General features: G+C 34.6%; 1 protein-coding gene across 1 annotated transcript in view; it reads right to left on the bottom strand.

Moving 5' to 3' along the window:
- The window catches only part of COL11A1 (collagen type XI alpha 1 chain), a 214,344-nt gene that overhangs the window by 161,903 nt on the left and 30,394 nt on the right, over window positions 1-22,047 (bottom strand). Inside the window, exons 3-4 of the mRNA XM_020906100.2 lie at window positions 17,382-17,595; window positions 13,667-13,829 (exon numbers count right to left, since the gene is read on the bottom strand). Coding sequence (XP_020761759.2) covers window positions 13,667-13,829; window positions 17,382-17,595 — 377 coding nt within the window. The remainder of the gene's footprint in view (window positions 1-13,666; window positions 13,830-17,381; window positions 17,596-22,047) is intronic.

The raw sequence follows: 22,047 nt of genomic DNA, 5'->3' as shown, positions 1-22,047 counted from the left end.
CGGTTGTTGAGACCGAGACAATGAGGAACTAAGAAAGTTAAGAAATGCATAGGGATATCTAAGGGAAAGCCTTTCAGGCAAGAGGATGAGTAGATGCTTAGACCCTAAGGCTGAAACATGATTGATGTGTTCAGAAGTTATGCCCTATGGATCAGAGGGAGCAAGGAGCCATTGATGAAGTCAGAGGAAAAAGGGCAAAAAGTGTGAATGAATCACTTAGGAGCCTACAGAACTTCAACATACTCTAAATGATATGAAAAGCCACTGAACAATTATAAACAAGGAAGTGACATTCTTCGCTGACTCATTCATTCTTTCAGCCAAATGCTACTTGACAGGAATAGACCTACTAGTTTAGGCTTGATGCTTAGAGAACATACTAACAGAAAGGCAGAGAGAAAGAAAAATCAATCAAAAGGCTTCTGCACTTTTATTTTCCATACTGTATGTATGGACCTTTTTCTTGAGGTACTGGAATTTAATTTCTAACATATCTTAGGTAGAAGCAAGAGGGAAAAATTGGAATAAGAACTTAGGCCTTAGCTTCTTTGGTGATTTTAGTTTCACATACAGTAATAGTTGTGATGCTATTTGTCAACTGGATATAAATATAAATATATATGCATATAATTATAAAAATTATAATTTCCTGCAATTATTAAAAATAGATAACTCTAATTGTTATAATAATAAATAATATTCCACTAGCACTTACTGTATATCTGCCAGTCTTCTAAAAACTTTATATAGTCATATTGTAATGAACTAGGTCATGCCTTTAAAATCTAGTTCCTAAAAAATAAAATAGTTTGAATAATTTATCACATTGTTATTCTACTTCTTTGAGCTAATAATAATTTCACACTGATTGTTCACTTCAGTTCAGTTGCTTAGTAGCATTCAACTCTTTGCGACCCCATGGACTGTAGCACGCCAGACTTCCTTGTCCATCACCAATTCCCAGAGCTTACTCAGTCTCATGTCCATTGAATCGGTGATGCCATCAGTGAGCTAATAATAATTATTATTAGTCGGTGAGCTAATAATAATTTTGCACTAACTGTAGTTTTACTCTAAAGCTCAGGAAGTATAAAGAAAGATGGTGAGATAAGATTATTTGGTTCAAGGTAATCCTATCACCTTTTAAAATTTCATTGAAAACACATAGTTCATAAATCATAAGAGAACTAGAGGCCTTTGAATTTAGCTAAAATTCCAAGCATTTCATGTTTAAGGAAACATTGACTATTTGCTACCCTTCCCAGGTGGCGTTAGTGGTAAAGAACATGCCTGCCAACGCAGGAGACATGAGACTTGAATTTGATCCTTGGATTGAGAAGATCCTCCAGAGAAGGGCATGGCAACCCATTCCAGTGTTCTTGCCTGGAGAATACCATGAAAAGAGGAACAGGCTACGGTCCATGGGGTCTCAAAGACATGACTGAAGCAACTGAGCCTACGCAAGCACGTCGTGTGTAATGTGTGCTCATTCAACTCTTTGCACAGATTGTAGCCCTCCAGGCTCCTCTGTCCATGGGATTATCCCAGCAAGAATGCTGGAGTGGGTTGCCATTTCCTCCTCCTATGGCTCCTGGCTTTGCAGGTGGATTCTTTATCCACTGAGCCATCAGGGAAGTCCCATTTGCTCCCTTATGTAAAGCCTAAAGCATTAAGTTTCTCTCTCCCTTAACACCACTTACCAATCGGTCCTAAGATCTGTCAATTGTACCCCACATTAGCATCCTGAAACAAGACCTTTCTCTCCATTTCTTCTGTGATGACCTTGTCTCTAAGTAACCTTTTATTTGAACTAAATGTTTCAACATATCAGTTTTTGTTTTGTTTTGTTTTGTTCCTAACCAGGTTCTTCTGCTTCTAGACTAACTCCTTCACTGACAAAAAAGGAATTTGCAAAAAAACAATCTCAATATTTAATTCCTCTACTTAAAGAAACTTCTCATGGCCTATGATTTAAAGTTTAATTATCTCAGGGTGGTATAAAATGCACTCCATAAACAGGCCCTAAATTATCTCACTAAGTCATCTCTTAAATATCCCTCAAAGCAAACTGGATTCTCAGATCCGCTGAGCTCATTCCAAACTTTCATCTTTTGCACATGTGCCCTCATCTTTAAACATCCTTTTCTTTTTTCATTATTTTGCATACCTTATTTTCTCCCTTGAGCATTTCTATATCTTTATTAGAGAGAGAATTTATATCTTATTACAATGATTTATTTGTATCTCTATATAGGTTAAGCACAATGTTGTTATATAGTAATTATTCTACTTCAACAGAGAATAGTCAACTACTTAATATACACCTAACTTTCAAAGGACATGTACTATCCTATACCTCTCTTAGCTCCTTCTCCACCCAGTCAGTCAGTTCAGTTCAGTCACTCAGTCATGTGCAACTCTTTGTGATACCATGGACTACAACACACCAGGCTCCCCTGTCTATAAACAACTCCCAAAGCTTGCTCAAACTAAATATGCATCGAGTCGGTGATGCCATCTAACAATCTCATCCTCAGTCGTCCCCTTCTCCTCCTTCCCTCAATCTTTCCCAGCAACAGGGTCTTTTCAAATGAATCAGTTCTTTGCATCAGGTGGCCAAAGTATTGGAACTTCAGCTTCAGCATCAATCCTTCCAATGAATATTCAGCACTGATTTCCTTTAGAATGGACTGGTTGGATCTCCTTGCAGTCCAAGGGACTCTCAAGAGTCTTCTCCAATACCACAGTTCAAAAGCATCAATTCTTCAGCTCTCAGCTTTCTTTATATTCAAACTCTCACATCCATACATGACTACTGGAAAAACCATAGCCTTGACTAGACGGACCTTTGTTGGTAAAGTAATGTCTCTGCTTTTAATATGCTATCTAGGTTAGTCATAGCTTTTCTTCCAAGGAACAAGAATCTTTTAATTTCACGGCTGCAGTCACAACTTGCAGTGATTTTGGAGTCCAAGAAAAAAAACTTTGTCACTATTTCCACTGTTTTCCCATCTATTTGTCATGAAGTGATGCGGCCAGATGCCATGATCTTATTTTTCTGAATGTTGAACTTTAAACCAATTTTTTCACTCTCTTCTTTCACTTTCATCAAGAGGCTCTTCAGTTCCTCTTCACTTTCTGCCATAAGGGTGATGTCATCTGCATATCTGCATATTGATATTTCCCCCGGCAATCTTGATTCCAGCTTGTGCTTCATCCAGCCTGGCATTTCCCATGATGTACTGGCATGTAAGTTAAATAAGCAGGGTGACAATATACAGCCTTGACATACTCCTTTCCCAATTTGGAACCAATCCATTGTTCCATGTCCAGTTCTAAATGTGGTTTCTTGATCTGCATACAGATTTCTCAGGAGGCAGGTAAAGTGGTCTGGTATTCCCATCTTCTTACAAATTTTCCAATTTTGTTGTGATCCACACTGTCAAAGGCTTTGGGGCAGTCAATAAAGTAGAAGTAGATGTTTTTCTGGAACTCTCTTACTTTTTCGATGATCCAACGGGTGTTGGCAATTTGATCTCTGGTTCCTCTACCTTTTCTAAAACCAGCTTGAAAATCTGGAAGTTCTTGGTTCACATACTGTTGAAGCCATACTTGGAGAGTTTTGAGCATTACTTTGCTAGCATCATTGCCTTTCTTCGGGATTGGAATAAAAACTGACCTTTTCCAGTCCTCTGGCCACTGATGAGTTTTCCAAATTTGCTTGCATATTGAGTACAACACTTTAACAGTATCATCTTTTAGGACTTGAAATAGCTCAGCTGGAATTCTATCAACTCCACTAGCTTTGCTTGTAGTCATGCTTCCTAGGCCCACTTGACTTCCAACTCCAGGATGTCTGCCTCTAGGTTAGTGATCACACCCTCATGGTTATCTGGGTCATGAAGATCTTCTTTGCATAGTTCTTCTTTGTATTCTTGCCACCTTTTCTTTATATCTTCTGCTTCTGTTAGGTCCACACTGTTTCTGTCCTTTATTGGGCCCAATTTTGCATGAAATATTCCTTTGGTATCTCTAATTTTCTTGAAGAAATCTTTAGTTTTCCCATTCTACTGTTTTCCTCTATTTATTTGCATTGATAACTGAGGAGAGGTTCCTTACCTCTCTTTGCTATTCTTTGAAACTCTGCATTCAGATGGGTATATCTTTCATTTTCTCTTTTGCCTTTAGCGTCTCTTCTTTTCTCAACTATTTGATAAGGCTTCCTCAGACAACCATTTTGCCTTTTTGCATTTCTTTTCCATGGGGATGGTCTTAATCACTGCCTCCTGTACAACGTCATGAACCTCTGCCCATAGTTCTTCAGGCACTTTGTGTATCAGATCTAATCCCTTGAATCTATTTGTCACTTCCACTGTATAATCATATGAGATTTGATTTAGATGATACCTGAATGGTCTAGTGGTTTTCCCTACTTTCTTCAATTCAAGGATGAATTTGGCAATAAGGAGTTCATGATCTTAGGCACAATTAGCTCCCAGTCTTGTTTTTGCTGACTGTATAGAGTTTTTCCATCTTTGGCTGCAAAGAATATAATCAATCTGATTTCAGTATTGACCATCTGTTGATGTCCATAAGTAGAGTTGTCTCTTTTGTTGTCGGAAGAGGTTGTTTGCTATGACCAGTGTGTTCTCTTGGCAAAACTCTGTTAACTTTTGCCCTGCTTCATTTTGTACTCCAAGGTCAAATTTGCCTGTTACTCCAGGTATCTCTTGACTTCCTACTTTTTTTTTTTTTTTGTCCTTCCAGACAGGTGGTTCTAACAAAGCCTTAATCACTAGCAGGCATAACATTTATTCATATATTTACTAGTCTTCATTGGATACAAACACTGTGCAGAGTTTGTGTTTGATGCCACTGATTCATTTTCTAAGTTAAGTGGATATAAATTCTGCTTTCAATAAATTTACAGTCTAATGAGAAAGAAATGCATTATTAGATAATTACAAAACAACACATAGAAGTGACAACAACATAATAGAAGTGATAACAAGAATGCAATAAAAGATGGCTTTTTTTTTGAGAAGTTAATAAAATGCCACAAAGTAATGATAAGACTTACAGGGGAAAAAAAAAGAAAAGAAAACAAGAAATCAGAGATATAACTTTCAAAAGGGACAAAACAAAATGTGTGATACATGATTGTAAACTGTTGGCAGCAGACAATCCTGTGATGCATTAACAAGGAATTGCTCATATTGGAGGACAAACAATATCCTGAACAAGTATTATTTTGTATCTTCTAAGAGTTCTGAAATCTATTAACCTCAAATGCTACACAGAGTGGATCAAAAAACAAGGCCCAATTATATATTGTTTACTAGAAACCTACTTTCAATATAGACACATATAGATTAAAAGTATAGGAATGGAAAAGTTAGACTATACTACCACTAATCAAAAGAAAGCAAGAGTAACTATATTAATTTCAGACACAGAAGACTTCAGAACAAAGAAAGTTATCAGAGATAGAGAGAGATACTCTATACTGATAAAGGAGTCAATGGTCCAAGAAGAAACAATAGCTCTTGATGTGTATGTGCCTAAATCAGAACATCAAGCTGCACAAAACAAAAGGTGATATAACTGCAAGAAGAAATGGAGTAATCTATTATAATAACATAGTTGGAAAGTTTAATAACCTTCTACCAGAAATTGAGAGATCTAGCTGCACAAAATTAGCAAGGACATATTTGAACACAACAGCATTATCAATCAAGTAGATTTAATTGACTTCTATACACTATTTTATCAAACAGCAGATTATACATCTTTCTCGCATGGAATATTCACAAAAACAGACCACCTTCCGGGGCATAAAACACACCTAAACAACTTAGAAGAATAGAATTATAGAATTAGACAACATCAGCCTTTAGAACAGAGTTAAATTAAACTAGACATCAATAACAGAAAGATTTCTTTAAAGTTTTTTTTTTAAATGGAGAATAAACTACACATTTCCAAATACAATGAGTCAATGGTGCTATCTCGAAGAAAATTTTAAAGTATTTTTTAACTAAATAAAACACAACTCATCAAAATATGTAGGATGCAACAAAAGCAGTTCTCATAGAGAAATTTTTAACATTGAAAGCAAATACTAGAAAAGAAGAAAAATATGAATCAAATCATCTAAGATTTCACCTTGGAAAACTAAAAGAGGAAGAGCAATTTAATTACAAAGCAAGTAAAAGAAAGAAATAATAAAAATGAGAGTCAAAACCAGTGAAACTGAAAACAATAACAAAATATGGATAAGATTTACATGAGAAAAGCTACAAAATGTTGATGATGTATCAAAATACTAAATAATTGAGAAACATTCCATTTTCATAGATAGAAAGACTCATTATTGCCAGGATGTAAGGTCTGAACTTTATCTACAACTTCAACTTTCCAAGTTAAAAATCCCAGGAAATTACTTTGTGAATATCATCAAACTGATTTTAAAATTTATAACAAGAGGTGAAAGGTCTAGAATAGCCAACTCAATGTTAAGTGAGTAAAATAAAGTTGGGGAACTGACACCCAGACTTCAAGACTTACTATAAAGCTACAGTAATCAAGACAATGTGATTTTTGTGATAGAAAAGACAAATAGATCAAGGAAACAGTATAGAGAGCCCTGAAGTAAATCCACATAGGTATAGTCAAGTGATCTTTGACAAAAGAGCAAACAAAGGCAATACAATGGAGTAAAGACAGTATTTTCAACAAATTGTACTAGAACAAGAAATCCACATGCAAAAAGTGAATCTAAACACAAACCTTGCACCCTTTATAATAATTACCTCAAAATATATCATTATCTAAATGCAAAACTATAAAACTCCTAGAAGAGAACATTAAGAAAGGTTAGATGACAACTGGGTTGGGCAATGGCTTTTTAGCTACCACATCAAAAGCATGATGCATGAAAAAAAAATGATAAGCTAGACTTCTTTAAAATTAAAAACTTTCACTCCACAAAATACAATGTCAAGGAAATGAGAAGACAAGCCAAACCAGGAGAAAGTATCTGCAAAAGACATATCTAATAAGGAATTATTCTCCAAAAAACATTTGAAACAAAAATAATCTGATTAAAAAATGGGCAAAAGACCTTAACAGATACCTCACCAAAGAATATAAAGAGCTGGCAAGTAAGCATACATGAAAAGATGCTCAACATGTCATCAGGGAAATACATATTAAAATGAGATACTACTACACACTTATTAAAATGGATAACAGCCAAACAGTGCCAAAACTATGAAGGAAGAATTTTCATTCATTGCAATGATAATGCAAGATAGCACTGTCCCTTGGAAGACAGTTTATTAGTTTCTTATACAACTAGGCATACTCATACCATATGATCCATTTACATTCCTTGGTTACCTAAGAGGCTGAAAACTTATCAACATCTTAGGTTAATATGATATTACTGTGTTATCATATTAACATGAAAACCTGAACCCGGTTGTCTATACAGATTTATTCATAGTTATCAAAACTAGGAATCAATCATTAGGTCTTTCAGTAGATGAATGAATAAATAAACTGTGATGCATTCAAACAATGGAATATTATTCAGTACTTAAATGACATAAGCTATCAAGCCATGCAGGACATGAAAGAAATGCAAATGTATAATACTAAGTGAAGGACATCAACCTGGAAAGACTAAAAGCTGTATAATTCCAAATATATGACATTCTGGAAAAAGCAAAACTAATAAACTAGTGAAAACTTAGTGGTTGCCAGAGTTTAGGGGAAAGGCAGTGATGAATATGTGGAACACAGAAATTTTCGGGCATGAAACTGCTTCATGAGATACTATTTATACATGCATTGTACACCTTTTTAAGTGAACAATAAAAATAGAGAAAAATAGTAGAAAAAAATGGAAAAGACTAGAGATCTCTTCAAGAAAATTAGAGATACCTATCTTTGATTTCATGCAAAGATAGGCACAATAAAGGACAGAAACAACATGGAACTAACAGAAGCAGAAGATATTAAGAAGAGGTGGCAGGAATACACAGAACTATACAAAACAAACAAACAAAAAAATACTTAATGACCTGAAAAACCAAGAGGGTGTGATCACTCACGAAGAGCCAGACATCCTGGAATGTGAAGTCAAGTGGGACTTAGGAAGAATTACTTTGAACAAAACTAGTGGTGGTGATGGATTTCTAGCTGAGCTATTTCAAATCCTAAAAGATGATGCTGTGAATGTGCTGCATTCAATATGTCAGCAAATTTGGAAAGCCCAGCAGTGGCCACAGGACTGGGAAAGGTCAGTTTTCATTACAATTCCAAAGAAAGGCAATGTCAAAGAATGTTCAAACTATCATAAAATCGTGCTCATTTCACATGCTAGCAAGGTAATGCTCAAAATCCTTTGAGCTAGGCTTCAACAGTACATGAACCAAGAACTTACATGCGTACAAGTTAGCTTTAGGAAAGACAAAGAAATCAAATTGTGAACATTGGTTGGATCATAGAAAAAGCAAGGGAATTCCAAAAAAACATCTGCTTCTGCTTCACTGACTACACTAAAGCCTTTAACTGTGTGGATCACAACAAACTGTAGAATATTCTTAAAGAGATGGGAATACCAGATAACCTTACCTGTCTCCTGTGAAACCTGTATGCAGGCCAACAAGCAACAGTTAGAACTGGACAGGGAACAATGAACTGGTTCCAAATTGGGAAAGGAGTATGCCAAGGCTGCATATTTTCACTCTGCTTATTTAACTTATATGCAGAGTACATCATGCAAAATGCTGGGCTGGATGACTTACAAGTTGGAATCAAGAATGCAGGGAGAAATATCAATAACCTCAGATATGCAGATGACACCAACCTTATGGCAGAAGCAAAGATGAACTAAAGAGCCTCTGGATGAGGGTGAAAGAGGAGAGTGAAAAAGTTGACTTAAAACTCAACATTTAATAAAGTAAGATCACAGCATCTAGTCCCATCATTTCATGGCAAATAGATGGGTAAAAAATGGAAACAGTGACAGATTTTATTTTCTTGAGCTCAATGACAGATTTTATTTTCTTGAGCTCAAAATCACTGTGGATAGTGACCGCAGCCATGAAATTAAAAGATGCTTGCTCCTTGGAAGAATAGCTATCACAAACCTAGATAGCATATTAAAAAAGCAGAGATATCACTTTGCCAACAGGGGTCTGTGTAGTCAAAGCTATGGTTTTTCTAGTTATCATGTATGGATGTGAGTGCTGGACCATAAAGAAGACTGAGTGAGGAAGAGTTGATACTTTTGAATTGTGGTGTTGGAGAAGACTCGTGAAAGTCCCTTGGATAGCAAGGACATCAAACCAGTCAATTCTAAAGGAAATCAACCCTGTATGTTCACTGGAAGGACTGAACTGAAACTCCAATATTTTGGCCACCTGATGCAAAGAGCTGATTCACTGGAAAGGACCCTGATATAGGGAAAGATTGAGGGCAGAAGAAAAGGGAAACAAAGGATGAGATGGTTGGAATATCACCTACTCAAAGACATGAATTTTAGCAAACTATGGGAGATAGTGAAGGACGGGGAAGCCTGCTGTGCTGCAGTTCATGGGTTCACAAAGAGTTGGACACAATTTAGTGACTGAACAACAACAAAACATGCACCTACCAAATAACCCAAGCATTCAACTTCTAGGTACTTAACTAAGACAAATAAAAATTCCCACACAAAATGGGCATGATTGTTCACAAGAGCTTTGTATGCAGTAGCCAAAGTATAGAAACAATCCAAATGCTTTATAGCAGAATAGATGGATTAAGAAACCGTGTTTTATTCACCCATTAGAAAGCTGTTCAGAAAAAAAAGCAAAATAAAGATACATAAGAAAACATGGATAAGACTCAAAAATGGTATGCTGAACTACAAGTAGCCAAACTAAAGAGAATGCATACAGTACAATTCCATTTATAAAAATTCCGTAACATATAAGTTGTAGTGATAAAACATAAATTAGAGATTACTGGGATTTAGGATGGAGAAAGGATGGATTATAAAAATACAGGAGGAAAATTTCTCTGGGTGTGATGACGATAATTTCATATATATACATATATATATGTGTGTGTGTGTGTGTGTGTGTGTGTCTGCTGTCACATCCAACTCTTTGCCACACTCTGAACTGGAGCCCACCAGAGACTGCTCTGTCCATGGGATTCTCCAGGCAAGAATGCTGCAGTGGTTGCCATTTCCTCCTCCAGGGGATCTTCCTGACCCAGGTATTAAACCCGCATCTCTGATATCTGCATTGACATGTGGATTCTTTACCACTGAGCCACCTGGGAATCCTCACACATGTATACACATATATGTATATGTCACAACTGATTAAATAGTACACTTTTGATATTTTTATATTATTGTACTTCAACTATACCTCAATAAATAGGAAAAAAAGTCTCAAAGACTCTGACAAAACTGTGTCTAGACTGGGAAAGGCAGATAAATATGCAAGCTGTTTCCATCTTATCATGCTGTTCTGTAGGAAAACTATGTCTACTAGTATACAATCTTTTAAAGTATGAACCTTGGAAAACATATGCAGTTTAAAGGGACATGGGGACTTCCCTGAGGGTCCAATGCAGAGAACATGAGCTCAACCCCAGTCTGGAAGGACTGCACATGTCACGAACAACAGAGCCCATCACCACTACTGAGGTTCTGCTCCAGAGACCATGAGCCACAACTATTGAGCCCATCGGCTGCAATTACTGAAACCCATGATAAAGCCCTAGAGGCCGTGCCTTGCAAAAAGAGAAGCCAGCACAATGAGAAGCCTGCACACCCCAGTGAAGAGTAGCCCTGGCTCACCACAACTAGAGAAAGGCCAGGAACATCAATAAAGACCCAGAGCAGCCAAAAATAGTTAAAAGAAGTACATTTAAGAAAAAAAAAAAAAAAAAAATATTCTTAGCAAAAAGAAAAAAAGATATACAGAATCACAATCTTTCTAGTACTACTACTTCAAGCACTTTACATGAATTAATTCAATTTTTTAAAAATACTAAAGAGAGAGATAGAGAGTCTTCTCATCTGAAGACTAAGAAATTAAAACTTACAAAAACTAATTACACAGAGAAACATGGTTAAGCTATGTATTAGGATTCAAAATCAGATTTTTCTCATTCCAAAAGCAATTCTTACATTTACTCTGCCATGCTAAAAGTATATAATCTGAATTACGGGTCCATATATTCATTTTGACATTTTCATATAAACTAATTTTGTCATACTTTAAAAAATATTTTTAGTTTTGCTTTTATCTATTGAATGCTGAATTCTTAAAACTTTGCAGATTGCAATTCAAATATTGCATATTAGAATTTTTTTCCAGATAAACAACTGAAATTACTCAAGCTTTAGAGTATGGTTTATGCATTAGAGTGCTAATATTTAATCAGAGAAAATAACGATAAATTTTGCTTCCAGTACCTCTGTCTTTGGTTAGTTCACTAGATGCCTCTTGGCTAGATATATTTTGGTTAGTATATATATTTTGGTTGAAGACACATGGAAATATTTTAGGGAATCATTTTTATGTATTTTAATTGATACTATAATCAACCTATGAAACTTAGAGGTGCTTATTACATATTTTTTAATATGTAACATTAGGTTCAATTATTTTGGAAAAAGAAAAAAAAAAAAGAAGCTTACTGTGATAGTCTGTAACTACAGTTTAAAAACTCTAAACTGGACCCCGGTAAGTATGAGTGTAGTATATGGGAAAGAAGGTAGAATATAGTCTGGTTTTACATACGTGTTAGGGTAGGGGGAATAAAAAATAAAAATTAAATGACATTCACCTATAAGTAAGTTCAGGTAAAAACAGAAGTCTCAATGATATGAAATGGTATGAAAAAGAAATCTAACCAATGTATATGTGTGTATGTGTGTGTGTGTGTGTTAGTCGCTCAGTGGTTTAGTCGCTCAGTGGTGTCCAACTATTTGCGACCCCATGGACCGTGGAGCCAGCCAGGCTCCTCTCCATGGAATCGCCAGGCAAGAATACTGGAGTGGGTGGCCATTCCCTTCTCCAGGCGATCTTCCTGTCCCAGGGGTCAATCCTGGGTCTTCTGCACTGCAGGTGATTTCTTTACAGTCTGAGTCAGCAGAGAAGCCCAATCAATGTGTACATATATCAAATATTATATTTCAGAAACAGTAAATTTTGAGAATCAATAAATAGTAATATTATATATTTCCTCATATGTTTTAATCATTTATGGCAAAAACAATCTACTCTTAATTTCCATTGTTTAACTTACACAAGTTCTGTGAATATGTATAGCAATAGATTAAACTAATGTATGAAATGAAACCTTCAACTGATATATTTCTTCCATATTACTCACATGTTCTAGGAAAATAAGGTGCTATGTATTACAAAAATAGATTTAGCTTATGAAACTGACGTTCATAAACAGTTTAATTTTAAACTAGAATTCTATGTCTAAAAATTAAATTAATTTATTTATAATATTCATTCATCTAATAAATAAATATTTATTTATCATTTGTGTAAAATCAATGAATGATATTGGAATCTCTGAGACTTTATTATTACATACTGTCTGAATCAGTTTGTCATTAATTTAGTGTGATATAATGTGTTAAAACATTTTGTTTAGAGTCAAAGACCTGGGTATATACTAGTGTAGAAACTCAGAAACAAATAGAATCCCAAATAATCTGAAATGTCACAAATAATAGTTCTATTTGAAATTATGCCATTGATTATATAACTAAGCACAGAAATGCAATATTCTACTGGCCCTCTGAATTTCCACTGTGGTTTTTTAAAACACATACTATATGTGCATACATGTCTCTATATACATACCAGCAGAAGGCAGCAAATGTATTTCCATGTAAAACTTGTCTATTAAACCATAATATATTATACAGCTTTACTTTGTTACACTTTGAAAACTAAGCTGTTCAAAAATGGTATAAAAACAATCATCAGAGTAATAACTGAATAGCTCAAGAGTGAACCCCTTCATGGAGTCAAATGTGTTTGTTCCATTAATAACTGACTAAATGAAAATTAAAGCAAGAGTTACAAGTTACAATGATGAAAGGATTCAAATAAATAATGTGATTATCATAGTTGGCCAATTATAATTGGAAAGGAGTGTCTAACCATGACCTTTCTTCACATTGAAATAGTGATTTTTAAAAATATAGTTTGCCTTTTGAAGTATCACTATTTTACCTTGGAAATACACACACACACACACAAAATATCTGACTTGTACATTTCATTAACTTAATCTCTGAGAGAAGGAAGTGAAGAAAATGTTCTTTTCTCCAAAGAAAACAATGCAAGGTACTAAGAGGAAAGCCATTTGCCTTTCCCAAGAGAATAGCATGCCAGTGTTTAAATCAACCAATCTCTATTAAAGTTTCCCAGGTTTTATAGTCACCACTGTCTGCTCATTCTCTTACTAAACAACAGAAAATATCACTGCTATACACATAGGGGAAGAAAGTAGGTCACCCTTTAAAGTTTACAACTTTGCTTTATAGCATATATGGATTGTTGCTATTATTAATTCCACTTATCTGAATTAATAATATTCAGCAAAAATAAAGTTTGATTTATTTTACCTCAAAAACTTCTTCATCCAAAATCCTTGTCCCGAAAACCATAATTCCATTGGTGTCAACAATTGCTTTCTCACTTCTGTCAAGTGGTTTTGTAGTTTTCTTCTTACAATCAACAATCATTGTCACAGTGTTCTTCTCCACGCTGATTGCTACCCGGTGCCACCTAAAAAAGCCAAATAATTCTGTAAGCTCCAAAGATGTTGTCAAACCATTATTCATGTGAAAGTACAATGTATTTTAAATTATACAAGTGAGCTTAAATTATACAAATGTAGGCTTATTTATTAATCAATCAGTTAACAAGTGGCTACTTAGTATCCAGAGCAGTGGTAGGTACTCAAAAAGTCACAGAGCCGTGTAAAATACACAGCAGGATTGGCTGTCTCTACTGATAAGGAAGTGCCCATCCTCTGCGTCACTTTGTATTGAAACAATAGCTTGATCTCACCATGTCCTGATGAGGGTATTTGATAGAGATTAGGGGTGGGATATGGGATAAGTAATAGTTTCTATGTACATAAATGCTTTCTTCCAATGTGGAATTTCACTTAAAAGAACTCTACTTGAGAGATCCCCTGAGATAGGCTCTAAAAGGGTATGTCTACTAATTGAATGAATGCTCCATCTGGAGCAATCGAACATTTAATTGTAAGACACAATGTGCTTCTCTGTCTTTATTCGCATTTATTTCAAGTGCTTTCATTTTCTTTTTCCACTTTAATTTCAAGACAGTTATATTTCACTACTGTGGGCAGGATCCAAGATTGAGACACAATATCTCTCCTTTCCAGAGTTGGCAAGAAGTAGGAACACTGAAAGGAAGCATAGTCAATGCATGTGTGGAGTGACAGTCTCAATTCACTCTGAAGCTACTGCTCCAGCGAATTCAGGGCAGTGATGACAGGCTTTGTGGTGGAGGAGGAGGGTGCGCTGGGGGGTGGGTAGGGGTGGAGATGTGGCCAGTCCTTTGGAAATACAAATACCCTAATCAAAATTGTAAAATGGTGGGCTTTATTAACAGTATCTTGTGCTAACATAAACAACTAAATGAAGCTCACTTGGATTTTGCAAACCACTCTTTTATTTTTCCAAATGAAAAGTGCTAAATTAATATTCCAGAAGTTTCTATGACTATATCCATAAAATAAAGAGTTGCAGGAGCCTTTCAAAAATCTGTTTCATGTGACTTGGCACAGCTACTGATGAGGATCAAGTATATTTCCATATACACTTAATCTTTGGTCTTTCCATAGCTATTTCAACTAGCATAGGCGTCTGCTTGGTTTGAATTGCACAAAGATTTATATTAGAAGGCACTTAATACTGTGAGAGTAAAATTTACACATGTTTCTGCCAAGAAGCCTGTGTCTTCAATTAAACCCTCTCCACTACTCCAGGCATGTGCTTTTCATTAACATAAAATAAAAATGATTTCTTTCAATTGTTGAAAGTTGACTAGGACTCTAAACTTGAATTTTGTTGAATTAGTTTAAGGACTGATAAAAATATGTCATAATCATAGTGTCACATACAATGTTCAAAATACTAAATTAACCTTAAATTTTGGAAACATTCTTAATTATCCTCTTTCTGTCATACTACACATTCATATCATCAGGAAATCTGTCAGTCCCGTATTCACAGGATATTCAGGATTCAAATCTCACAATTTTGACCAGGTGACCATGTCTCTCTCCTAGACTCTTAACTGGACCCTGCTCCCTCTCTGATGCAACCAGAGTGGCCATTTTAAAATATGAGTCATATCAAGTTTCTCTCTAGCTAAAAGCTAACCTGGTACTCCCAGTAACAGCCGAAGTCCTTACTTTGCCTAACCCTGCCTCTCTTCTATCTCATGTCCAAATTTCTGCTTTCTGATTTGCAGTACTGCAGCCACACTTGTGCCTCTTTCTTGTTCCTTTCACATATTCACTTTGCCAGGGATGCTCTTCCTCCAAAACCCCACATGCTCACTCCCTGGCTTCCAATGTCTTTGCTCAAGGCAACCACGCCAAAGAGGACTGCTCTACCTAAAACAATCTAAAACAGTATACCCTACATTTCTTACTCTGATGTATTTTCATTCATAGACTTATCATCATTTTTCATATTAAGGATAATGATGTAAATTACTTGTGAAAGCCCCAGTTTTTTCCTGGGTTTGAGAGGCAGTTTTTCCATGGTTCTGACAATGGTAATCTGAGTGTGAATTTTTTTTTCCATCTGAACAGCTATTTCTTTCTTATGTCTATAATCAAATGTTATATTTGTGATAAATCTTTTTAGTAGCCTAAATTCAGCAATAAAATATCAAGTAAATTTAAGAAATATTTATTTGTTTTTAGCTGCTCCCTAAATGATAGGGAGCAAAACAATATTCAACAATGTTCACAATACAGAATTCAGCATGATTTTCTTAAGAGAGTGGCTGTTACTGGACAGTCTGACTACCTGAGTTCAAACCTCACCTTTGCCACTTTCCAAATGCAAGTTACTTAAACTCCCAGTACCTCACTTCCCTTATCTGTAAAATGACTTTATTAACATTATTTTCTTCAAAGAGTTTTGAAAACTTAAAGTTAACTATGTATAAGGTGTTCACAACAGTATATAGCACAAATTGAGTATTATATAAAACTTCCTATGATGATATGTCAATATTAATGCTATTGGTGCATGCATGCGTGCTAAGTTGCTTCAGTCACTTCCAACTGTTTGCAACCCCATGAACTGTAGCCCACCAGGCTCCTCTGTCCATGGAATTCTCTAGGTAAGAATACTGGAGTGGGTTGCCAGCCCTCCTCGAGGGGCTCTTTCCAATTCAGGGATCGAACCCAAGTCTCTTATATCTCCAGCATTGGCAGGTGGGTTCTTTACCGCTAGCTCCACCTGAGGAAGTCAAATCAGATCATTCTTTTGCTCAAAACATCTACAGTGACTTCCTATTCACGCAAATAAAATTCAAAGTGTTTACAATCACTTATAGTCCAATGTATTACGGGCTTCCCTGGTGGCTCAGTGTAGAGAATCCTGCCAATGCAGGAGACGTGGGTTTCATCCCTGGGTCAGAAAGATCCCCTAAAGAAGGAATGGCAACTCACTCCAGTGTTCCTGCCTGGGAAATCCATGGACAGAGGAGCCTGGCCAGCTACATGAGGTTGCCAAAGAGTCGGATAGGACTTAATGACTAAACAACAACACAAAGTGTTATACCATTTGCCCTCCCGCTGCTTCTCCATCCTCAACGTTTCACTGTTCCTGCCACACTGGCATTCTTGATGTTGCTTAGGCCAAATCAGTCACGGCCAGAATCAGAGACTGTGCATTTGTTTTTCCTTTGCGTGAAATAGTATCCTTTAAATTATCAGCAATGGCATGCACCCTACCACTTTTGCATGTCACCTCCTTAGTAAGACTATCCCTGACCTCACTCCTTTAAATTGCACTCCCCACCATCACCCCCTAGTCTCTTTATTGATATATTTCTCCCAGTCACTTATCACCATCTGATAAACTATTCATTAGTAATTTTTTGCCATTCACTGCTTGTCTACCCAGATTGTAAACTATGTAAGATTAGGTATTTTATTGTTTTGTTCATTTCTGCATCACCACTCCCTAGAAACTGCATCACACGTTATAAATATTTGTTGAATGACCAAACGAAAGAACTGCTGTCGACACAGTTAAATCATTGAATGATTGTGTTACTTACTTTCCATCTGCAATGTTGACAGTTCTAAAGATGGGATAGTCTTCTGGGGCAGGTTTACCAGTGTGGTCTTCATATAGGAAAACGGGCGATCTCCCAACCTCAACACCGATTTGCTGAATACCATGCTCATTATATATAGATAAAAGGAAAGACTGAATTCCTTTTTTGGGTTTTATTGTAAATAATATTGAAAAATCTTCTGGAAAATTTCCCCCTGAAAACAAAATGCCAAAGAGTCAGAAATTCCAAATTATTCCTGGATCACACTATTATTTTTGAGCTTACCAACATGGTCTTAACCAGTAACCAAAGTTCAAACAGTAATAATGATACTGACTTAAAAACCAGTGGGGAGGGGATTCTCTTAATCTTTGTCTGCAATAATTGTTGAAGCTGTATTCAAACTTCCCCACCACTCATTTAAAGCACAAGGATTATGTAAAATTGAATGCATAGTTAGGAAACAAGATCATGGTGCCAATTCAATATTGAACACACAATAAGCAATTTTAGATGAAATTCTGGTGTACAATTTGTATTTTCTGCCTTTGTCTAATCTGTGGCATCTATCCTCTCTTTAAAGAGGCATTGTAAGGGCACAACATATGATGGTACTGTTTTAGTCATCTCTTCAAAAGCTAAAGATTTTCTGAGCAGTTTTTTCTATCACACATGAAGTTTCACTAATAAAAAGCTTATGTCATTAAAATCAGAACTCTTAGATACTTGGTTAATTTGAATCTAAATTTAGGAGGGTTAGTTTTTTTTTTTTTTTTTCCCTCTCATCATCATATCCCAAATATCCAGCATGGGGCCATATCTACATAAGCTCTTAGTGAGCCTTTATTAAATAAATATATAAATTAAATGGTTGCCACAATATATCTCAGATATTTAAGCAATGACTATTGTGTATTTTTTTACTAAAAACACTGCATATAAATTTGTGGGTTCTATTTTTCAAAAATAGGTTTACATATATATTTTATTTAATCCTTTACTACCCTGGGACATAAGTAAAGTAGGTATTGTTATTTGAAGGATGAGGTTATTTAAATTAAAATTTTTACACATGCAAAACTGGTGTATATATGCCTGCATAAGCCAACACCAAGAGATTCCATATTCAACCCATCCATTACATACATTATGTACAGTAGTATGAAATAATAAAAATAGTATAAATATGAATGCCATGAATTCAAATTCAGAAGACTATAGAAGACTTTAAGTTTTAATTTGAAGAATTTATAGAGGTGCAAGGGATACTTGTACATAAAGATATTATGTTAAGCCAATTAATCAGAATACTATTTATAATCATAAAACATTAAAATGGCCTGCAGTGGTTGGGACTGGTTAAATAAAATTTTTAAAAAAGTTAATACAGTGGAATTTTATGCAGCCACTTAAAATAATGTAGTGGAAAGATGTCTTATGAAATAGAATTAATAAAAATGCTATGGAAAGTAAATAAGAATATGTCACAAAGAAAGCAGTCAATTAACGTTACCTATTTGGTTCTAATCTACCTAAAATCTAGATACTTTAAAACCTAGAGAGATGCTTCCAAATAGTGTCTACTTAAAATTCTTAATTTTACTCTTTAAAATAATTTACCAATACAACTTCACTGGATCACAAATAGATCACAAAAACCTTGCTATCATTGCAATCTATACACATACACAAACAAACACATACACACACACACAGAGTAAGAATTTTGTTTGATTTGATTTGTGTCACAGAGATATCCAATTTTATATTTATGAAAATCAATAGAAGAAAAATGACCATGTATATAGAATGGAAAGATAATAAAACACATCAATAAACAAAAACACCTTTTAGCTTCTTTTATTACAAATAAAAATATAAGTAATTCAGCCTAAAATTGAGGAAGCTCAATAGCAAATAAATTTTTTCTTCAAATGATTAACTCAAAATGTTGTTGAGGCTTATAGGAATTCTTTCCCTGAATACTTCAATTTTCAAATATGTCCTGCACTCAAAAAAACTGATGCCAAAATAGTATGAGCTGGAGAAAACAATATTTTTTCACTTTTGCAAAATGATTTAATAAAGGACATTTACAAAAAGAAGAATTTCAGGAAATAGTATATTCATGTACTTAATAAGTTGTAACAAATTTTAATCATCCTATTTATGTAACACAGCTTTTGAAAACTGTCAACTTCTAACTATAGCAACGAGTAAAATCTTTCAATTATGGAAGTATTTCTCAATTTAAAATTAAGCAATAAGATTTTAATTGTAATCTTTAAGTTATGACCTTTAAAAAATAAAATCTAAAAAATCATGACTCAATGTCAAAATGTCCACAATATAACCTAGACACTTATTTAGATTTCTCCCTATAAGATGCTAATCAAATTTGTTTCAACCAATTAAATATATCAGAGAGAATTCATTATGAAGTAAGTTCAATAACACAGATTCAACCACTTAAGATGTGAAATTTTATCTAAATAGTAGGGATAAGTATATATGATACAGAAAAAATGTGCAATTTTGCAACTTAGTATGTTTTAAAATGTATGAACACAAACTAAGTATAAAGTATCCTTGCTATTAAATGATTGCTGTTAAAGGAAAAAAAAATGTTTTTACCACCTTTAATAAGTGTATATACATAAATCCTAGATGTGTAAAAATCACTCAGGAGAGTATATCAAATTAAAAAATGATTCCCTAAATGGGCTTTTAATATCAATAGATATTGCATCCATGAATACATTTGATATTAAAAAAGCACAATAACTATAATTTGGGTTTAATTTTTAACTTATGGTCAATATATTTCCATGCAGAATATGTCTCCCTTTAAATAAAATCTCTTTCTGATGTAACTTAGTGGTTGGTAGGGTTTTTAAAATGATGTGTGAAGGTAATTTTGCATAATGGGAAAAGCCCACTTTAGTCTAAAAAGAGCCTCCAAACTATCTCTCAGCTTTAAATCATCCATGGGTTCTGTGACTATATTCAAATATTTCACATCTCTAACTCCTAATCCATTTCTTGGGTTGAAATATTCCTCTTTCCAGGTGGTTATAAACATAAAATTCAATATACACAAAGTTTCTTGTACTGTGTCTGTCCTACAGCAAGTGTTCTAAAGAGGCCAGGTAGATTTTGCAAATTACAGCATCTATTCAGATCACAGACACAGAGTTCTCAGGTATTTAAATTCAAGGTCTCAAATTGGGACTCTGGAGGACACATACCTTAACTCAACAGAACATTACAATGACAATCTGAAAACACTTCCCCCAACACTAATGTTGAAGTTTCCAATACTACTGCTTACTTCATTCATTAGGAAAAAAAGTTGTTACTTTGTGTTTTCATAATGAAAGAAAAAGTATTCCAAATAAATTACCCAAGAATTTTTACTATTTTAATAAAGAATACTATTCACATATTCACTTCAGATTTTTTAATGGTAAAAGAATTGTTGGTAATTTTTATTAAATGCTCTTTTGTATTATTTGACAGGAAGCTATATCTTCCAGGAAGGTGACCCAATAATCACTTGCATGTGGAAAGAGATATAGATGTCTCTTCCTATCTCAATTACTCGTTATTAAAATCACATGCCTAAGACACAATGTTTTGAGAAAAGGGGGAAATGTTCATTATTCTGTTAACTGACATAGAAGGACTTCCTAAAGGTACATGTTGTGCTCTTTTTCCAAGAGTAAACAACAGAAATAATCAAATTAATCAAAATAACTACCACACCAGAGGGCGGAAAACTGATCCTGAGATGATGAGACAAATATAAAAAATTATAAACTAACTTCTCGAGTATCTTTAAAGCTTTTCCATTAAGCTATTTTACTCTCTATTTCTCTCTTGAAAATCCTCATCCTTTTCCTATTTCAGCATCAGAGCGCAAATAAAGAGAAAAGCAGGTTAATTCTTACTATTTACAACTTTCACATTGGATTTGAAAAATATTTCATGAATTTAATTTTTCATTTTAAGTCAGAAAAAGTGTGCATTTTATCTTTATATTTGCAGTTTGTTACTTTTGTCCACCACAAATTTGCATTTTTCAAGATAGGAAATATTTTGGAAGAACCAATGATTTATCAAAATAAATCTATTTTCAAAAATACTTTAAAATGTACTTCCTTGAAAGATGTGCTATTTTGCTTTGTAAATTTTTAGTCCCTTGATCTATAATTTTTCTATCAATAGAAAAGAGTTTTATGTAAAAATAGGGAACTTGAATTACTTCACATGAGGACAGTAGAAGATAATATGAAGAATTTAAATGATAAATTGTTTCTGAAAAGATCCCAAAAGACCAAAAAGGAATACTTGATAAGACAATGTTGGCCTTGGCAATTAAACAAACCCTGAATTAAATATTGACCTTCTGCAATATGGATAAACCAGAGTCTCAGTGAAATTCAGTTTCTTCTTCTGTTAAATAGGAACAAGGCCACTCAACTTAGTGAAGCTGTAAGAAAAAGCAATCGATATGTATCCAATAGCAAGCAAGTACTCACAATAAGGTACTTACTTAGAAAATGTGATGCTCAGAAATTGTCATTTCACTACTCCCTTTCCCTACATTATCATGACTTCTAGACAATAAATATAAATATCAGGTCATTTAGTGCTTTCAAGGACA

This window comes from Odocoileus virginianus, chromosome 5 (genome assembly GCF_023699985.2).
Source record: "Odocoileus virginianus isolate 20LAN1187 ecotype Illinois chromosome 5, Ovbor_1.2, whole genome shotgun sequence".
Classification (NCBI taxonomy): domain Eukaryota; kingdom Metazoa; phylum Chordata; class Mammalia; order Artiodactyla; family Cervidae; genus Odocoileus; species Odocoileus virginianus.
The sequence above is the reverse complement of the archived record's forward strand: the minus strand, read 5'-3'. Positions and strand labels throughout refer to the sequence as shown.